Here is a 17,874-nt window from a genome sequence, read left to right as displayed (position 1 = left end):
CACATGAAAAGATGTTTGTTACTGCTAATTATTAGAGAAATGCAAATCAAAATAACAATGAGGTACCACTTCACACCTGTTAGAATGGCCACCGGTAAAAAATCTACAAATAATAAACACTAAAAAGGGTGTAGAGAAAAGGGAACCCTCTTATACTGTTGGTAGGAATGTATATTGGTGCAACTACTATGGAAAACAGTATGGAGGTTCCTCAAAAAACTAAAAAAGAGAGTTGCTACATGATCCAGCGATCCCACTCCTGGGCAGACACCCAGACAAAACTTACTCAAAAAGATACAATGCACCTCTACGTTCACAGCAGCATTATTTACAATAGGCAGGATATGCAAGCAGCCTAAATGTCTATCAACAGGTGACTGGATAGAGAAGATGTGGTACATATATACAACGGAATACTACTCAGTCACTAACAAGAATTAAATAACGCTATTTGCAGCAACATGGATGGATGGACCTACAGATTATCATATTTTTTTTTCTGATTATCATATTACGTTAGGGAAGTCAGAAAGAAAAAGACAAATACAATATGATATCACTTACATGTGGAATCTAAAGTATGACACAAATGAACCTATCTACAAAACAAAAACAGACTCACAGATATAGAGAACAGACTTGTGCTTACCAAGAAGGGAAGAGGGAAGGATAGGGAGTGTTGCCTTAGCAGATATAAATTATTATATATAGGATGAATAAACAAATTCCTATTGTACAGCACAAGGAACTATATTCAATACCCTGTGGTAAAATCATAATGGAAAAGCATATGAAAATGAATATATAAATGTATAACCGAGTTACTTTTCTAATAGAGCAGAAATTAAACACAATATTGTAAGTCAACTATACTTCAGTAAATTTTTTTAAAGTTTTGTCTCAAAGTAATCATCTAAGTGTTACCTTAAAAAGTTAGGAAAAGTTAAGTGAACAAAATACAAAGTGAAAAGAAAGAAATAACAAAGGTAAGACATAGCAAAGGTAAGAAATCAATGAAAATACAAGAGATAACAAACGACAGAGAAATTTACAAAGCCAAAAGTTGGTTTTAATCTAAAATACATTGTTTAAAAAAAGATTAAGAAACAGATATAAAAACCACAAATAACAGGAATAAAGGATGGGTTATCACTATGAAACAAATATTAAAAAGATAATGATGAAAACCCTTGTGTCAAAACATTCAACAAATCAAATTCCTCTGAAGCATACAACTTTCAGAACTGACATAAAATGGAGTAAAAAAATGGAATAGCCTTATATCTTCAAAAGAAACTGAATTCACAAATAAAAATTTTCCCCTAAAGAAAACCCTCAATTCATATAATTTTCTAGTAACTTCAACCGAAAATCAAAACCAAACTTATATATACTCTTTCAAAAAAGAGAAGGAAATACTTCCAATTTCCTTTATGAATCCAGAATTACTTTCATATCAAAACAATTATTTTAAAATTCACAGAAAACTTACCACTCATGAACACAGACACAAACCTCCACAGCAAGATACAGGCAAACTGAATCCAGTAATATTTAAAAAGAATGATAAAAGGTTACCCACTAAAGTTAACTACAGGAATTTGAAAATCAATTAGTAAGATTCATCGCATTAACAAAATAAAGAGACAAATCATGACCACAGCCATAGATACTGATAAACCATTTTACAAAATTCAAAACCCATTCATGATAAAAACTACTCAATAAAGAAAAGAATGAAACCTCAATGAGATAAAAGGCATCTATAAGAAAGCACAGCTAGCATCATACTTAACCATGACACAGCCTGTTTTCTCCCGAAGTAAAGGCCTTGAAGTCTTCACTCACTGCTTCTAATCAGCATTGTTCTGATGGCTCTGGTCAATGAAATGATGGGGAAAAGAGAAGGGGAAGGCAGGCAGGCAATTTGGAAAGGGAGAATTAAAATGGATTTTATTCACAGATAACATGCTTGTTTACCTACAAAATCATATAAAATATACACAACTGCTAAATCTAATAAGCAAGTTTAGCAAGATCACAGGATACAATGTCAACACACACAAATCAACTGAGTACCTGCACACTAGCAACAAATGTTTGGCAAAAATAATGTGCTTATTATAGCAGCGAATATTTAGAAATAAGCCTAACAAAAGACATTTAAGACTACTAAACTGAAAACAATAAAACACTGCTAAAAGAAATCATAAAGACCTCAACAAATCAAGAGGAATACTATAATCATGGATGGGAAGACTCAGTATTGTTAAAGATGTCAATTCTCAACATATTTAAAGGTCAATGAAATTTCATCCCTGAAAACGTTCAAAGAAAACTTTCACAAAATGCAAACAATCTAGAACAGACAAGACAATTTTCATAAACAAAGTTGAAAGACTTAGTTTGTACACAGAAGGCTCATTATTTAATTGCAGTCATCTTTTTTACCTAAAGTTTCAGTACAGAGATAAGACTAATCCACAATAAAAAAAAAATAAAATCAGACAAGTGTTCAGTGGCTGCCTTAAGTGGTGGAGATAATTATTGAGAAGGTACTCCAGGAAACTTTCAGTGGTAACGGAAATATTTTCTATATTGTAAGAGGTACAGGTTACACAAGTATATGCATTTTTAAAACATCAATTTGTGCACTTATGCAAATTTTACTTTAATGTGAGATTTAATGTAAATATCTCTTTAAAAGGGATAAACTAGTGAATTTCAGGTTTGCATTTTTTTACAGTGCTATGGATTCTGTGTTCTGTGTTGTGCTGTGCTTAGTCACTCAGTCGTGTTTGACTTTTTGCGACCCCATGGACCGCAGCCCTTAAGGCTCCTCTGTCCATGGGTATTCTCCAGGCAAGAATACTGAAGTGGGTTACCATGACCTCCTCTAGGGCATCTCCCCAACCCAGGGATCAAACTCAGGTCTCTCATATTGTAGGTAGATTCTTTACAGTCTGAGTCATCAAAGAAGCCCAAGAATACTGGAGTGGGTAGGCTATCCCTTCTCCAGGGGATCTTCCTGACCCAGGAATTGAACCAGGGGCTCCTGCATTGCAGTCATATTCTTTACCAGCCAAGGAACCAGGGAAGACCTATGTGTTCTAGGCTGCAGTAAATTAGTAACATATTGAACTATAAGAGCTGACAGCTTTCTCACTGTTGGAGAAGTTAGTTCTAAATAAAGAATAAGAATGTACCCTATGGTTTTGGATTAAAATCAGAGGTGTCAATATAAGTATGAACTTACTATAGATAAAGATACAGATATGTGTGTATATAAAATATGTTTATGAATATGATAAGTATGCATAATTTCCTAGCTCTAGATTCATTTCTACTTTCCATTAGAAAGGAATGAAAATAACAGCTTCTGTATGTAATAGCTAATCCCAGGGGTTGGGATAAGAAAAGTGTATGATGAGTCTGTAAGAAAAAAAAAAAATCCTTCTATAATAAGAATGTGCTGTAGGAATTATGGGAATATATCAAAAGGAGTAGCTCAAAAGGGCTGTCAGAGGCAAAATCTGGGACAGTTTTGAGAAGTGATCCAGGGGCTGTGGACCTGATGGTTAGGGGTAGGAACAGACTTCCCCCAAACTCGACAGCACTCTATTGTGTATAAAGATTACCGAGTTCCAGTTGATTCTGCTCTACTATTGTCCAATTTATATCTACACATAGCCACTTTCAAGTAATGGCTCAGGGGGAATTTTGCATGGAGCAGTATCACCAAAGCCTTTAGCAAAAAGCAGCAGGTTGTATGCAAGAGCTCAGAAGAGCCAACACAGCTTCACTGGTAGTGAGAAAGTGGGTGGGTCCTCCAAGAATAGCACCCAGATTGGGAGCCATGAATGAAGAGGCACCAAACAACTGTTTTTCCAGAATGAAAGGGAAAACTATGTAGGAGGGAGCAGAGCAGCAATGTAAAGGCAATTAGTTCTAATTCAAAGTGGAAAAGAGAGAGGAAAGCAATTCTGGTCATTTGTAAAATGAGAAAGCAGACTGCATGTCTGTCACAATCACAAAACATTTTTATGACATCAAATTATATTTCTTAATGCTCCCTCAAATTTTTTAACACTCCCTGCACCCTTTTCCTCTTTTCTACATGGTCACCCCCACCAGCAACTGCCCAGTCCTGGTAAACAAGTACGTAACAATAAGATGTAGGAGATTTTCTTCCTTACTAGGGCTGTAAGGAAAATCTTAGCTTACTAGTCAGCTGTTAGGCTCTGCACTTCTCATCTGCCCCTTCCTCTTGATCTAGAGTTTCAAGAGAAGACATGGATAAGGGAAACTATTATCCCCTATACGTCCTGACTCAAAGCTGCAGACCTCAATCTCCAGCTCCCCTTAATGCTTGCTCTACAGTGCTCCCTGGGGAGTCAAAATGCATTTTGAACTGCAATAATGAGTTATAAAAAATAGACTCAGGAAGGAGTTGAAAACAATCATTCATGTACAAAGACTCTGACATACTCTTCCTAAAAATGTTATTTTAGATGTTTCTCTACCATGTTATCCTTGAACAAAAGTCTAGAAAACAATGTAAAATTAAATTATATTTGTATGTTATAACCATGAAGCAGAAAACAGTGAGTACAAATAGCAAAATGAATTACAATTATTTACAATGTGAAGAAAGAGGCATATGAAATAAAACACATATTTTGATTGCTCTTTTCTGGTCCATTCATCATTTCTTTGGTTATCTAGCAGCTGAAACTCCTTTCTATGTCAGGGGTATTTTGCACTGATGGTTCTGTCCTGTGGTAGTTAAAATATAGCCAATAGTGACTTTCCTGGTCTTGTAACTAAGGAGAACGCATGTGGCCTGAGCTTGGCCAATCAAATGCACTGGTCTTAGGCATCCACTAGGAAATGACAGATGCAAATAGGCAGGGCTAGGGGAAGCACCACCCAAGACCCAGAGCAGTGATGGCAGTGATGCTGTCTGGTGTTAGCAAGCTTCAGTATCCAGCTCTACGTAGAAGGATCAGCCACTGCAGATTAGATCTACAGTGAGCATTTGTCAGAGATGCTGGCTGGTAAGAGCTGGTCCCCTAGTTTCCCCAGCCATGCTCTACCACACTGTAAGCCAACAAATAAATGCTGTTTCTGATGAATTCCATGAATACGGGAATCGCTTGTCACTACACATTCTGCCTGATGCATCTACTGTCATGCAACTGACCTCACTATACTGAGCTGCCACCTAAGAGGTTCTGTTTCGTTTTTAGTCGCTTCAGTCATATCCAACTCTTTTATGACCCCATGGACTGTAGCCTGCCAGGTTCCTCTGGCCAAGGGAGATTCAAGGCAAGAATACTGAAGTGGGTTGCCATTTCCTTTTCAAGGGGATCTTCTCAACCCAGGGACAGAACTGGCATCTCCTGCATTGCAGGCAGATTCCTTACTGCAAAGCCACTAGGGAAGCCCTACCTAGAAGGAGCTCATCTAATACACAGAACTACTTTGAGTTTTTCCTCTGGTGAAAAAAACTGCCCCCTTCTGATTTCCTGGTTGTTACTTTTTCTTTTTTTTCTTTTATAAGCTCTGCTCAAATTAAAAGATGTTTTCCATTTCCAGGCTAGAAATTATACTATGTATGAATAAAATGACTGAAAATAAATTAGAACAGAAGCTGTATTAACAGATGATGCACAAGATAAAAAATAAAAACCCAAATAATAACCACCTAGGTTACTGCCTCTAACTGGTATATTACGAGAGGCAAATTTCCCCATGATGATTACCCATTAGTTTATGCAAAGTGGCTTGAAGTTCAGTCCATTTGCCAAATTGACTCTTGCCCAAATTTTCCTGGCAGGCAAATTACCAGTTAACCCTCCTATTAGTAGTCTCAGCAGGAACCAATGCATGAATGAGCGCTAAGCTTCTTCTCCCGCCTAGAGAGGCCAACCAGACCAGTGTTCAGGCCAAATGTCTTAGAATCACCACAGAGCTCTGCCCAGTGTCAGATAATAAATACTTGAATTGAAGATAATGGGACCTTTGCTTTCGCTGACTTTTGCTCTGGCAGTGATTTGATGACCTGGGTTCATTTAAAATAAAGGATTTCTGTGTCTTAATGCTTTTAAATTTCTAAAGTGCCATTTATTCTACATGTAAGAGACCTGACAATGTCTGGTTACTTCAGGAATAGAGGTGACAGGTAATTTTATTGCTGAAATGACTCTGGTCTTAGCAGCTGCTGTGTTACCTTATTTTCTTCATAAATAAAGATCCGGGATAAGAGTACAAACAGTTACTCTCCTCACACGTTACAAGCTACTGGAATAGAATATCCTTTAGGGACAAAAGGTAGCACTGCCATTCAGAAAGACCCTTCACTGAGATGGCACAGCCAGTCAATGTGGCCATAAAGGACCTCTGTGTCTCCGTAATACGTGGGAGACGGATCACTGGCTCATTCCATACCAGCCTCTCAGGACCCATAGGACAGAAACAATTTCCTTTCACTTCCAGCCAGGTTGGAAATGACCCAGGCATTCAGAAACAAACAGGATGTAAGCTGATTAAAAAAAAAAAATCAACTAGATAATAAGAGCTTTGATTCAATTCAGAATTGAACTCAAAGCTTTGATTCAACTTTTTTCCCTCTCTTGTAAGACAAATGATAGATAAAATGCAAAACTGAAGTAAAATTTGGTAAAGCATGCTTTTTATATATTGAATGAAAACTACAACAAAAACAAAATATTTTGATTTTTGATAATACAGCACAAACCCCAGCAGATGTACTTTATTATGAAATAGCTCATTTGACACATTAAGAACGTAATTGAGATGTGTCTCATCCAAGACATACAAGTGAGCCTTAGTGACATCAACGGAAACACACTGGCTCTTAGCTCATTTGGTTTGTGGGCAGTTTTGAAAAGCTCTAGAGATCTCAGTGGTTGTCTGCAGGGCTTTGTAGATGGTATGCAGAGTCCAGAGTAAAACAGTGTGATTCGGTCTCACAAGCAGGGAAGACCTTCTAATCTTTACTATTTACTCATGCTTTAGTTTTCTACCATGTGCTTGCTTTTATTCAACACCTATCCCAGAGCACCAGCAAATATATATGACTGCAAAGAAATAATTACAGGGAGAAAGCCCACACAGTCAATGACAGCATCATAAATATTTATATAGTATAGTGCATTCAGGTTAACTGTTAATCAGGTATTAAATGTGAGCTATAACAAATTCTCTGAAAAGGACAAATAGAAGACTCATTTTAATTTATGTTTTAATAATGGTTGGAAGAACATACTACTTTCATTTCTAATCATACCAGACATCATTACCTTGTCTGTCTTCTTCACTCTTTTCTAATAAAGGGAATCAGTCATCTCAGCAGTGTATCAGAAGGACAAAATTTAAACTTCTATTTCCTTATGGTTGATCACAGTAAGCTTTCATCACTTAGGACTCTTTGAAGCATGCGCTCAGTGCAATAAATGTGTATTTGTGTTGCTGGGGGAGGTGAGGCAGGCAGAGGAGGTTGGTTTAATGAAACACATGTGAGCAGGAGCCTGGAGGTCTGCAGCAGACACACCATCATACCCCAGAGGCGAGTTTGAGACGAACCAGAACTTCAAGTGACGTGTTATGAGATTGCATATACGAAGCAAAGTTTAACTCTATTCTCATACTATTTTCAGTAAAAAAAAAAAAAAAATTCTAATTGCAAAGAAATACAGGAGATAGAAGCTAGATAAAGAAAGTTGGGATGCCACCATATGATCAGTCCTGGTTGCATTACTGGATCACCCACTGAGCAGTTAAGCATGCCTTAGGGCATTAGGAAACAGAATCTCCCTCCAAAAATCCCTTTCATTTTAATGAAAGCATCATAGTAACTATTATGAGAAACATAATTTTTCATACTTCTTTTATGATTTAGTGTTATTTTTGAGTTACATTTGAGAAGGGTCTCCATAATTTGTCAGTATTTTGCATTCCTGAAAATACAGCATTTAAGAATAAAACAACAACCTCAGAAGTGGTCTCCTCATTCTACACTGTGTGATGGGAAGAAGGACTATTGGAAAGTCTCAATACCTTCTTTTGTCTGCTCTCAGCAGCAGCCAGCTGTGTGGACATCCTTTCTTGCATTTTTCTGCAGTGTGCCATGACTGCTTCGAGGATGGAGAGGGGGTTGGTACAAACTGGCTTCTTCTCTTTATCGCTGGCACCTGCTTCATAGTCTCTCTGCAGTGCCAGGAATGGGTCATTTAAATTAAATCTCCCATACCGTTCCTGGATAAATACCTCCTTCCTGCGAGCCTAGAACAAAATCAGAGGAATGCATTTAGGAAAAGAAATGAAAATATACAGAAAAATATTTATATGAAGTTTTGTGGTTACTGCTCCAAATGGTATTCACAACCGTCATGAGTCATGGCTTACGTGTGATGTCAGGTGGTGAGAAGTAAGGAGACTGTGACCTCAAACCCTGACCAGTCTGCCAAGCTGTGTTCAAAAGTTCTTCCTTTAAGAATATATTCTTTTAAATTGCCAAAGATGCAAAAACAGTATTTTCCCTCATGAAGCGGACCCCTTCAAGGATCTGAATTTAGATGCAGTCTTTTCTCATTTAAGGTAAAATAAATATCAACAATTAAAATGATTTTTAACAGAAAATAAAAAACAGGCAAAATAATGTTTATAGAACTTATATTTCACATAATCTTCACCATGTTAAGTCACAAAATATAAATCTCCAAGTTTTGTATAGTCAGAAAGAATTTTATAAATATTTGAAGAAAATATTTCATGAAATTTTTATGTCAAAAATCACAACATTCATTTTGTGAAATGTGACCAACTACCAAATTAAAAAAAAAAACCTCCAGAAAATTAGGAAGATGCAAATGTTTTCTCATAACTGAAGGACATTAAAATATAGTTCACAGAATCTCAGGAAAGAATGTAACCTCATTTTACTTTAAATGTCAGTCCATCAGCGTCAAAGTTAATTTCACATCCACTTGGCACTAAATGCAATTTTCTATAATTAGCCTACAATGGCCTTTGCATAAAATGGAAAATAGCAGGAAAATAGTAGTAGGAATATATTGAAAATGAGAAACATTTTCCTAACTCAGGTCATTTGGAATAGCTACTAGAAAAAAATTATTCTATGCCACTGCCAGTGGAAAAACTAAATTACTTTACAATAAATCAAGCTTAATTTTCCAAAATGTCAAAGATGTTTTCTAAAGAAATATTACATACATTTCCTCAATTTAAACCAACTGCACTGACCAATTCAACTTTTCCATTTTAAGACCACTATCAGCAAGCCAACAAGTAGATAAACACGAATGCAAATAACAAGTGAGAAAATCTAACATTTCTTTTCCTATTACCAAATTAGATTAGAAAATATAATTTAAGAAAAGTACAGTTCACCATAAAATTTAAGCCTTCTTTCAGAGGATTATTTTAAACTTAAAAAATCAAAGTGGTTTGTAAGTCAAAAAACATTTGGTATTTCTAGATTTTTTAAATTCAATTATATAATCAATGCACTAAATAAATATTAGAGATGCAATTACAAAAGCAATTTCATTTTATCCTAACTTTTCTCTTAATTTTTATTCAATTGTGGTGATTCTTCTTCCACCCCTGAGTGAACGCTTGGGATAGTCCCCATAGTTTTTCTAATCATTTTTATCTGATATAATACCTATAGTCACTTTAAAGTATAAAAAATCTCAATTTGGTTTTCAGAATATCCAACTTCAGTGGTATGATGGCTTCTCTTCCCCAGCTAGGATCTGCACCACCTGGGAAGGAAGTGTTTAAGAAAACTTGCCTTCTTTCATTCAATTTTCTCCCCATCTTTCCTAGTTATTTTCATCCTCTCCAGATTGGAAGGGACTAGAGGTAAAGGATGAAGATGAATATGGAAGTGAGGGGAACAGGAGCACTTTACCTGAATGGTTCAGTCCATAAACTGTCCTTACCAGCTGAAACTTACATTTTAACAACCAATTAAAATTACTTCTTCCTGAGATGAAGGGAAAAGCAACTAGATGGGGCAGGATGCACAGCATTTTCTCCAGAGAAATGTCCCTTGATAAAAATCCTTTCTCTCTTGAATCTCCAACAATTAGATTTTTTATACCCTCACTGTGGGTAAGGAGTTTAAAAGTCAAAAGCGGATTTCAAATTTCTTCTGAAAATGGGACGTCTTGGTCCTCATTTTAGCATCCATATTTATTATTATAGGTCCCCTGCTGAAACTTACATTTTAAGCAGGGGTTCTCATTTTTCAACTGTGGAAGTATTTCTTTTAACATTATTGTAAGAAGTATACTTCTTAGTATATCTTTCTTTGTAACAGAGTTCTTAATCTTGAATGTACCATATTACTTTAAATAAGGGCAGATCAACAATATAAAAGTATCGATATTTAAGGATACTGTGTAATAAAAAATGACTTGAAATGTGTATAATACTGAATTTGAACAGGCCTTTCCCTAAAAAAAAGAATAGCTGAATGTGCAGATAACTTCTTGGATTATGCATCAGAATTACTTGAGAATGAAATGCATTTCAGGGAAATGAGTCATTATGAGCCACAAGCTAACTATAATTATAAAGACAGACTCAAACCCTTAAACCACTGATACACTGATAAATAAAAACATAATTTCATCAGAATCTGAAGCTATATAGAATCCTGAGAAAGTTGCAAGCAAGAAATTAAAACACGGCCATTATTAATGGAGGATCTGACACACAGAGTTCCTATTTTTGGCTTTCATTGTTCTGTAAGATCAACTGAAGTAGGCTAGACTCAATTAGCAAAAAATAAAAGGAAAAGTACTTTAGCTATTCAACTTTTTCTACAGCATATAATCCTCTTAGGGAAAAAAAAACCTAAAAATTTGAATTGTAGGTCACAATTATATCACCAATTAATTTTAGAATATACTGACAAACATCACATTATTTTGTCTTTTGAAAAGCTGGAGTGATTTTGTAACATTAAACAGTATTAATAAAAGGTAACTTTTACTAACAGCTTATTTTTTATTGCAAGATGTTTCCCATTCATTTTCCCCTAAAATTAAGTTCAGGAGATAGCCACTTTTTAAATTCACGTTTTATAGACAAGCAGACTGAGGCTTAGAAAGATTAACTTCCTCTCCTAAGGTCACTTCAACAGGACCTAGTATTCAACCCAGGCAGCATTATCTCAAAGACTACTCTGAAGCATTTTGTAATTTATGACTAGAGTATTCTGGAACAGCAGAAAGGGCTTCAAAAATTAGTACTGCTTACAACATTATTCAGATCAATACAAAGAAATATTAATGAAGCTTGAAAGACAAAAATATGACAATATTCTAAGTAATTAACAGTTTTCCATATGCTCTAAATGTACTTTACTGTTGCTGACCATACACCAACATAATGTAATCAAACTTAAGCATTTTTTTCCCTCAAGATTCATTCTTCAGAGAGTATTACGTAAGTGCAAAATACAATCCAATAAGAAAAACTGTTCCTAAATATGCTTCTCCCCAAAAGCAAATTATCAAAAGGCACTGAGTATCTGAAAACGAAAAAAACAACCAAAACCCACTAGCATTAATACAGATCTAACTGCAAGAAGACTGCAGAGGAATTCAGTCTTCGGGTCCAGCCTATACAAGGCGGAGGTCACTACCAAGGGTGCCAATGATAAAAAAGCACAAGGGATGATTCAGACGATGAATCCAGTCTGATTAGATGACTTTCACAGGGATTAATATGAGTCAGTTCTTGAGAAGAAACACTGAAACAAGTATGAAAACCACTTGGGCCTGCAATCAACACTACATTCAAGGAGTGAACCAAGAAATGAACACTGTCCCTCCATACCTCAAACCCAGACTCCACATCAGGCTTCATGAATTAACAGAAAAGATCTGTCAATCAGAACTGGACAATCTCTGGACTACTGGGCTCACTTCTAGGTGAAATATTTAAAGAACGATCAATACAAAAAGGACTTGAAGATAGAACTGAACAGAAAAAGAAAACAGGAATGCTTAAAAGACTTATAGAAGCATGATAACATTCTTTCAACATCTGAAGTCATTTCATCATTACAGAGGTATTTAACTATTTCCATGATTCTCAAGGAATAGAATTATTGCCATTATAAAAAGGAATGTTTAAGGGTCAAAGCTGTTCCAAACTAATAATAGGCTGCACTGGATTGGAGTGAAATCTGTCGGGCAGCATTTCAAATATCGGCTGAAATGGTAGAAATGGGGTGGGTGCAGAGTCTCAAAAGTTAGGAAGGCCGTCTGCTTCTAAACTGCTACACTCCTCTCAAACCCTGAAATACTATTATTCAATATCAAGAGGGATGGAATTTTTTCCCAAGCAGCCAACATAAGAATTTATCTATCTCCAAATCTCTATCTTAGTGGTAAGGAGTTCCAGTAGACCTTTGTGTTGTTTTTTTTTTTAAACTAAAATTAAGTGCTCTTTTAAGAAGGGGAAAAAAATCCTACTTGCAAACAAATGTCATTCTAAGAGTGAGTTACATATTCGTACAGTGTGTGTGCATACACACACGCATATGTAGTACCTGAGTGGACCGTACAGGGTGGAACAACTATGTGAAAGTTACAGTCTTTTGGAGAACGACATTCATTGCCCTTCAGTGATTACAAAGGCTTAGAAATTCAATAGCCAGGAACAAAATGTAACTTCCTGGAATAAAGAATGTCAAAAAGTCTGAGTAATTCAGTCCAGTGAGCACATTTCAGACATTGCTAACATGTGGCAAGACATACATGGGACACAGGAATGGAAGGCACGTCATGACCTTTCCTGCAAGGCAGGAGGAGGATGTCATGGAGCTGCCACAACATCCTATCTGCTCACGGACAAAATAATCTGGATGTGTAGAAACTGTCATGCCAGTTATATACATAATGAATACTGTGAACCATATATTATGAGTGACTTAGATTTACCTGGTGCCTGAGGTTAAAATCTGGAAGTCATACTTCAATAAACGACCTATTTTCTCACAGGAAAGTAGACCATTCTAACAGTATCTGTGAAATGGTTTGATTTCATAGAAACCAGAGCCAGAAGTAATCTGTCAGTCCTTTATTTTGACCCTGCCTGCCACTTAACCACCTTGCAAACACCCATCAGTGTTCATCTCAGCTAGAAATAGAGCCCATATTCAACTGTAAAAATAAGATAACCCTTATTCCCTAACTAGGTCAAGAATGGCACATCATGCCTCATTATTCTGCTCTCTTGCTTAGAGTAGACATTATTACACTTCGGCTTAAAGTGTGTTATTATTACATTATAACACACTTTAAGCCGAATCCAGGATAAATCCTATTTATCTTAATACATCTCTCCAGGCAGTCACCATCCATCAATCAGAACTGGAGCACAGATGAACCCACATGCCAACTCTGCCCTGGGCAGTTAATTGCTGCGAACTGCTGTATCTTTACCTCTGTGTGTTTGATCAGCTGTGTCCAGCTCTTTGCGACACCATGGACTACAGCCTGCCTGACTTCTCTATCCATGGGATTCTCCAGGCAAGAAAACTGGAGTGGATTGTCATTTCCTACTCCAGAGGATCTTCCCCACCCAGGGAATGAACCAGGGTCTCCAGGATCTCCTGAACTGGCAGGCAGATTATTTACCATAGCACAGTTAAAACCATGCCTTTTATGTCTCTAACAATGAGCTACCAGTTTAAAACCCCATGTATACCAATTATTTATTTAAGGCTGCAGAAATAATGGTTCTATCACTGGGATTAGTCATGCACAATGACTTATAAATCTTCCATATCAAAAAACAATTTTAAATTTTATGAAAGAGGCACTATTACTCAGTTAGTAGAAAAAAAAATAAGTGTGCTTATCCAAACCTATAAGCATACTTGACATGTTCTACATTTTTATTTAAAATATATTCTGCTAAACTTTCGGAGAAGGCAATGGCAAGCCACTCCAGTACTCTTGCCTAGAAAATCCCATGGATGGAGAAGCCTGGTAGGCTGCAGTCTGTGGGGTCGCTAAGGGTTGGACAAGACTGAGCGACTTCACTTTCACTTTTCACTTTCACACATTGGAGAAGGAAATGGCAGCCCGCTCCGGTGTTCTTGCCTGGAGAATCCCAGGGACGGGGGAGCCTGGTGGGCTTCCGTCTATGGTGTCACACAGAGTCAGACACGACTGAAATGATACAGCAGCAGCTGCTAAACTTTGGAATGTGAGAGTTGGACTGTGAAGAAAGCTGATCGCCGAAGAATTGATGCTTTTGAACTGTGGTGATGGAGAAGACTCTTGAGAGTCCCTTGAACTGCAAGGAGATCCAACCAGTCCATTCTAGAGGAGATCAATCCTGGGTGTTCATTGGAAGGACTGATGCTAAAGCTGAAGCTCCAATACTTTGGCCACCTCATGCGAAGAGTTGACTCACTGGAAAAGACTCTGATGCTGGGAAAGGTTGGGGGCGGGAGGAGAAGGGGACGACGGAGAATGAGATGGCTGGATGGCATCACTGACTCGATGCACATGAGTTTGAGTGAACTCCGGGAGTTGGTGATGGACAGGGAGGCCTGGCGTGCTATGATTCATGGGGTTGCAAAGAGTCGGAGACGACTGAGTGACTGAACTGAACTGAAACTTTGGAAAATATAATAAAAGGAAAAAAAAGGAACAAAAAAAATTAGTGATTTAATTATCAGAAAGTAGTCCCTGTTAAGTTTTCCTGGTACTCTACATTCTTTACAAGCATATATTTAATACCAAAAACAGTTATCAAGGACTTAAGGGAGTATGTTTCAAGTAAACTTTCTCATTCAGTTTGCTAAACAGTTCCTATTTCAATGATCTGTATCAATATTTAATAGTATTCCACACATGAATCTTTATATATTAAAAAAAATATTAGTTTATCACTTACTTTACTTTCAACAGTTCCAACATACCTTCAGTAAAATGTGGGAATATTAAATTCACTGAGACAGAATTACTGGGTTAAAAGATAAAACCATTTTCGTGTGAAAGGATTTTTCAATATCTGCAAATGGACAAAGGTGATATCTCTAATCAACAGATTAAATAAAAACCATATGATCATTTCAATAGATGCAGAAAAAGCTTCTGACAAAATCCAACATACGTTTGTGATTAAAAAAAAAACCTCTCCAGAAAGTGGGCATAGAGGGAATATACCTCACCATAATGAAGACTTTTTGAAATACATTACCAAATTCCTCTTTAGTGGGGAGTCTGCCAATTTTATTCCCATCAGCAGTAGTGATTTTGTGTCTACAGTTATGAGAGAGATTGGTCCATATTTTCCTTCTTTATTTTTTAAAACTCTTTGTCAGTTTGAGGATTCAGTTCAGTTCAGTCGCTCAGTCGTATCTGACTCTTTGTAACCCCATGAATCGCAGCATGCCAGACCTCCCTGTCCATCACCAACTCCCGGAGTTCACTCAAACTCATGTCCATTGAGCTGGTGATGCCATCCAGCCATCTCATCCTCTGTCATCCCCTTTTCCTCCTGCCCCCAATCCCTCCCAGCATCAGGGTCTTTCCCAATGAGTCAAATCATCGCATGAGGTGGCCAAAGTATTGCAGTTTCAGCTTTAGCATCAGTCCCTCCAATGAACACCCAGGACTGATCTCCTTCAGAATGGACTGCTTGGACTTCCTTGCAGTCCAAGGGACTCTCAAGAGTCATCTCCAACACCACAGTTCAAAAGCATCAATTCTTCGACACTCGGCTTTCTTCATGGTCCAAATCTCACATCCATACATGATCACGGGAAAAACCACAGCCTTGACTAGACGGACCTTGGTTGGCAAAGTAATATCTCTGCTTTTAATATGCTATCTAGGCTGGTCATAACTTTCCTTCCAAGGAGTAAGCGACTTTTAATTTCATGGCTGCAGTCACCATCTGCAGTGATTTTGGAGCTCCCCAAAATAAAGTCTGACACTGTTTCCACTGTTTCCCCATCTATTTCCCATGAAGTGATGGGACCAGATGCCATGATCTTTGTTTTCTGAATGTTGAGCTTTAAGCCAACTTTTTCACTCTCCTCTTTCACTTTCATCAAGAGGCTTTTTAGTTCCTCTTCACTTTCTGCCATAAGGGTGGTGTCATCTGCATACCTGAGGTTATTGATATTTCTCCCGGCAATCCTGATTCCAGCTTGTGCTTCTTCCAGCTCAGCGTTCCTCATGATATACTCTGCTGCTAAGTCACTTCAGTCGTGTCCGACTCTGTGCGACACCACAGATGGCAGCCGACCAGGCTCCCCCGTCCCTGGTATTCTCCAGGCAAGAACACTGGAGTGGGTTGCCATTTCCTTCTCCAATGCATGAAAGTGAAAAGTGAAAGTGAAGTCACTCAGTCGTATCCGACTCTTAGCGACCCCATGAACTGCAGCCTACCAGGCTTCTCCGTCTGTGGGATTTTCCAGGCAAGAGTACTCTGCATATAAGTTAAATAAGCAGGGTGACAATATACAGCCTTGACATACTACTTTTCCTATTTGGAACCAGTCTGTTGTTCGATGTCCAGTTCTAACTGTTGCTTCCTGACTTGTATATAGGTTTCTCCAGTTTGAGAATTAGGATACTTCTAATCTTATTTAATTTATATGCAGAGTATATCATGCAAAATGCTGGGCTGGATGATTCACAGGCTGGAATCAAGATTGCTGGGTGAAATACCAACAACCTCAGATATGCAGATGATACCACTTTAAAGGCAGAAAACAAAGATAAAATAAAGAGCCTCTTGATGAAGGTGAAAGAGGAGAGTAAAAAAGTTGGCTTAAAACTCAACATTCAAAAAATGAAGATCATAACATTTGGTCCTGTCACTTCATGGCAAAGAGATGGGGAAAATGTGGAAACAGTGGCAGATTTTCTTTTCTTGGGCTCCAAAATCACTGCAGATGGTGACTGCAGACATGAGATTAAAAACACCTGCTCTTTGGAAGACACACTATGACAAACCTAGACAGCATATTAAAAAGCAGAGACATCACATTATGGACATAGGTCTGTATAGTCAAAGCTGTGGTTTTTTTCCAGCCATCACGTACAGATCTCTGAGAGTTGGACCATAAAGAAGGCTATGTGCTGAATAACTGATGCTTTTGAAACATGGTGCTGGAGAAGACGCTTGAGACTCCCTTGGACTGCAAGAAGATCAAACTAGTCCATCCTAAAGGAAATCAATCCTGAATATTCACTGGAAGGACTGATGCTGAAGTGGAAGTTCCAATCCTTTGGCCACCTGATGAGAAGAGCTGACTGACTGGAAAAGACCCTGATGTTGGGAAAGATTGAAGGCAGGAGGAGAAGGGGAGGGCAGAGAATGAGACGGTTGGATGGCATCACTGACTCAATGGACATGAGTTTGAGCAAGCTTGGGAGTTGGTGATGGACAGGGAAGCCTGATGTGCTGCAGTCCATGGGGTCGCAAAGAGTTGGACATGACTTAGTGACTGAACAACAACAACTGCAAAAAAATGATTTGGGCCACAATGCTCCCTTCTGCATTTTCTGAAAAGTTTTGTATGTATTAGTATTATTTATTTATTGAATGTTTGATGGCATTTATCAGTGCAACCATCTGGGCTTGGAGTTGTTTTTAGGGGAAGGTTTTTGATACTATATTATAAAAACAGATATACAGCCATTTGGAATTTTATTTCTTCCTATATCAACTTCTCAAGTTCTATTTTTCAAGAAATGTGACAAATTCCTCTAAGAGTGTTGAAGTTTTTCACAGTATTCACTTACTATCACTTTAATGTCTATAGGATCTGTGATGATA

At 37.5% G+C, this 17,874-nt stretch overlaps 1 protein-coding gene across 1 annotated transcript in view; it reads right to left on the bottom strand.

The window, feature by feature from the left end:
• Positions 1 to 17,874, bottom strand: part of CTTNBP2 (cortactin binding protein 2) — a 169,820-nt gene that overhangs the window by 91,641 nt on the left and 60,305 nt on the right. Inside the window, 1 exon segment of the mRNA XM_055420804.2 lies at positions 8,083 to 8,307. Within this exon segment, the coding sequence (XP_055276779.2) occupies positions 8,083 to 8,307 (225 nt within the window).

The sequence above is a fragment of the Moschus berezovskii genome, chromosome 3 (genome assembly GCF_049115385.1).
Source record: "Moschus berezovskii isolate FMDL1 chromosome 3, NW_MosBer_1.0, whole genome shotgun sequence".
NCBI classification, from domain to species: Eukaryota; Metazoa; Chordata; class Mammalia; order Artiodactyla; family Moschidae; genus Moschus; species Moschus berezovskii.
Note: the sequence above shows the minus strand (reverse complement) of the source record. Positions and strands in the feature narration are given on the sequence as shown.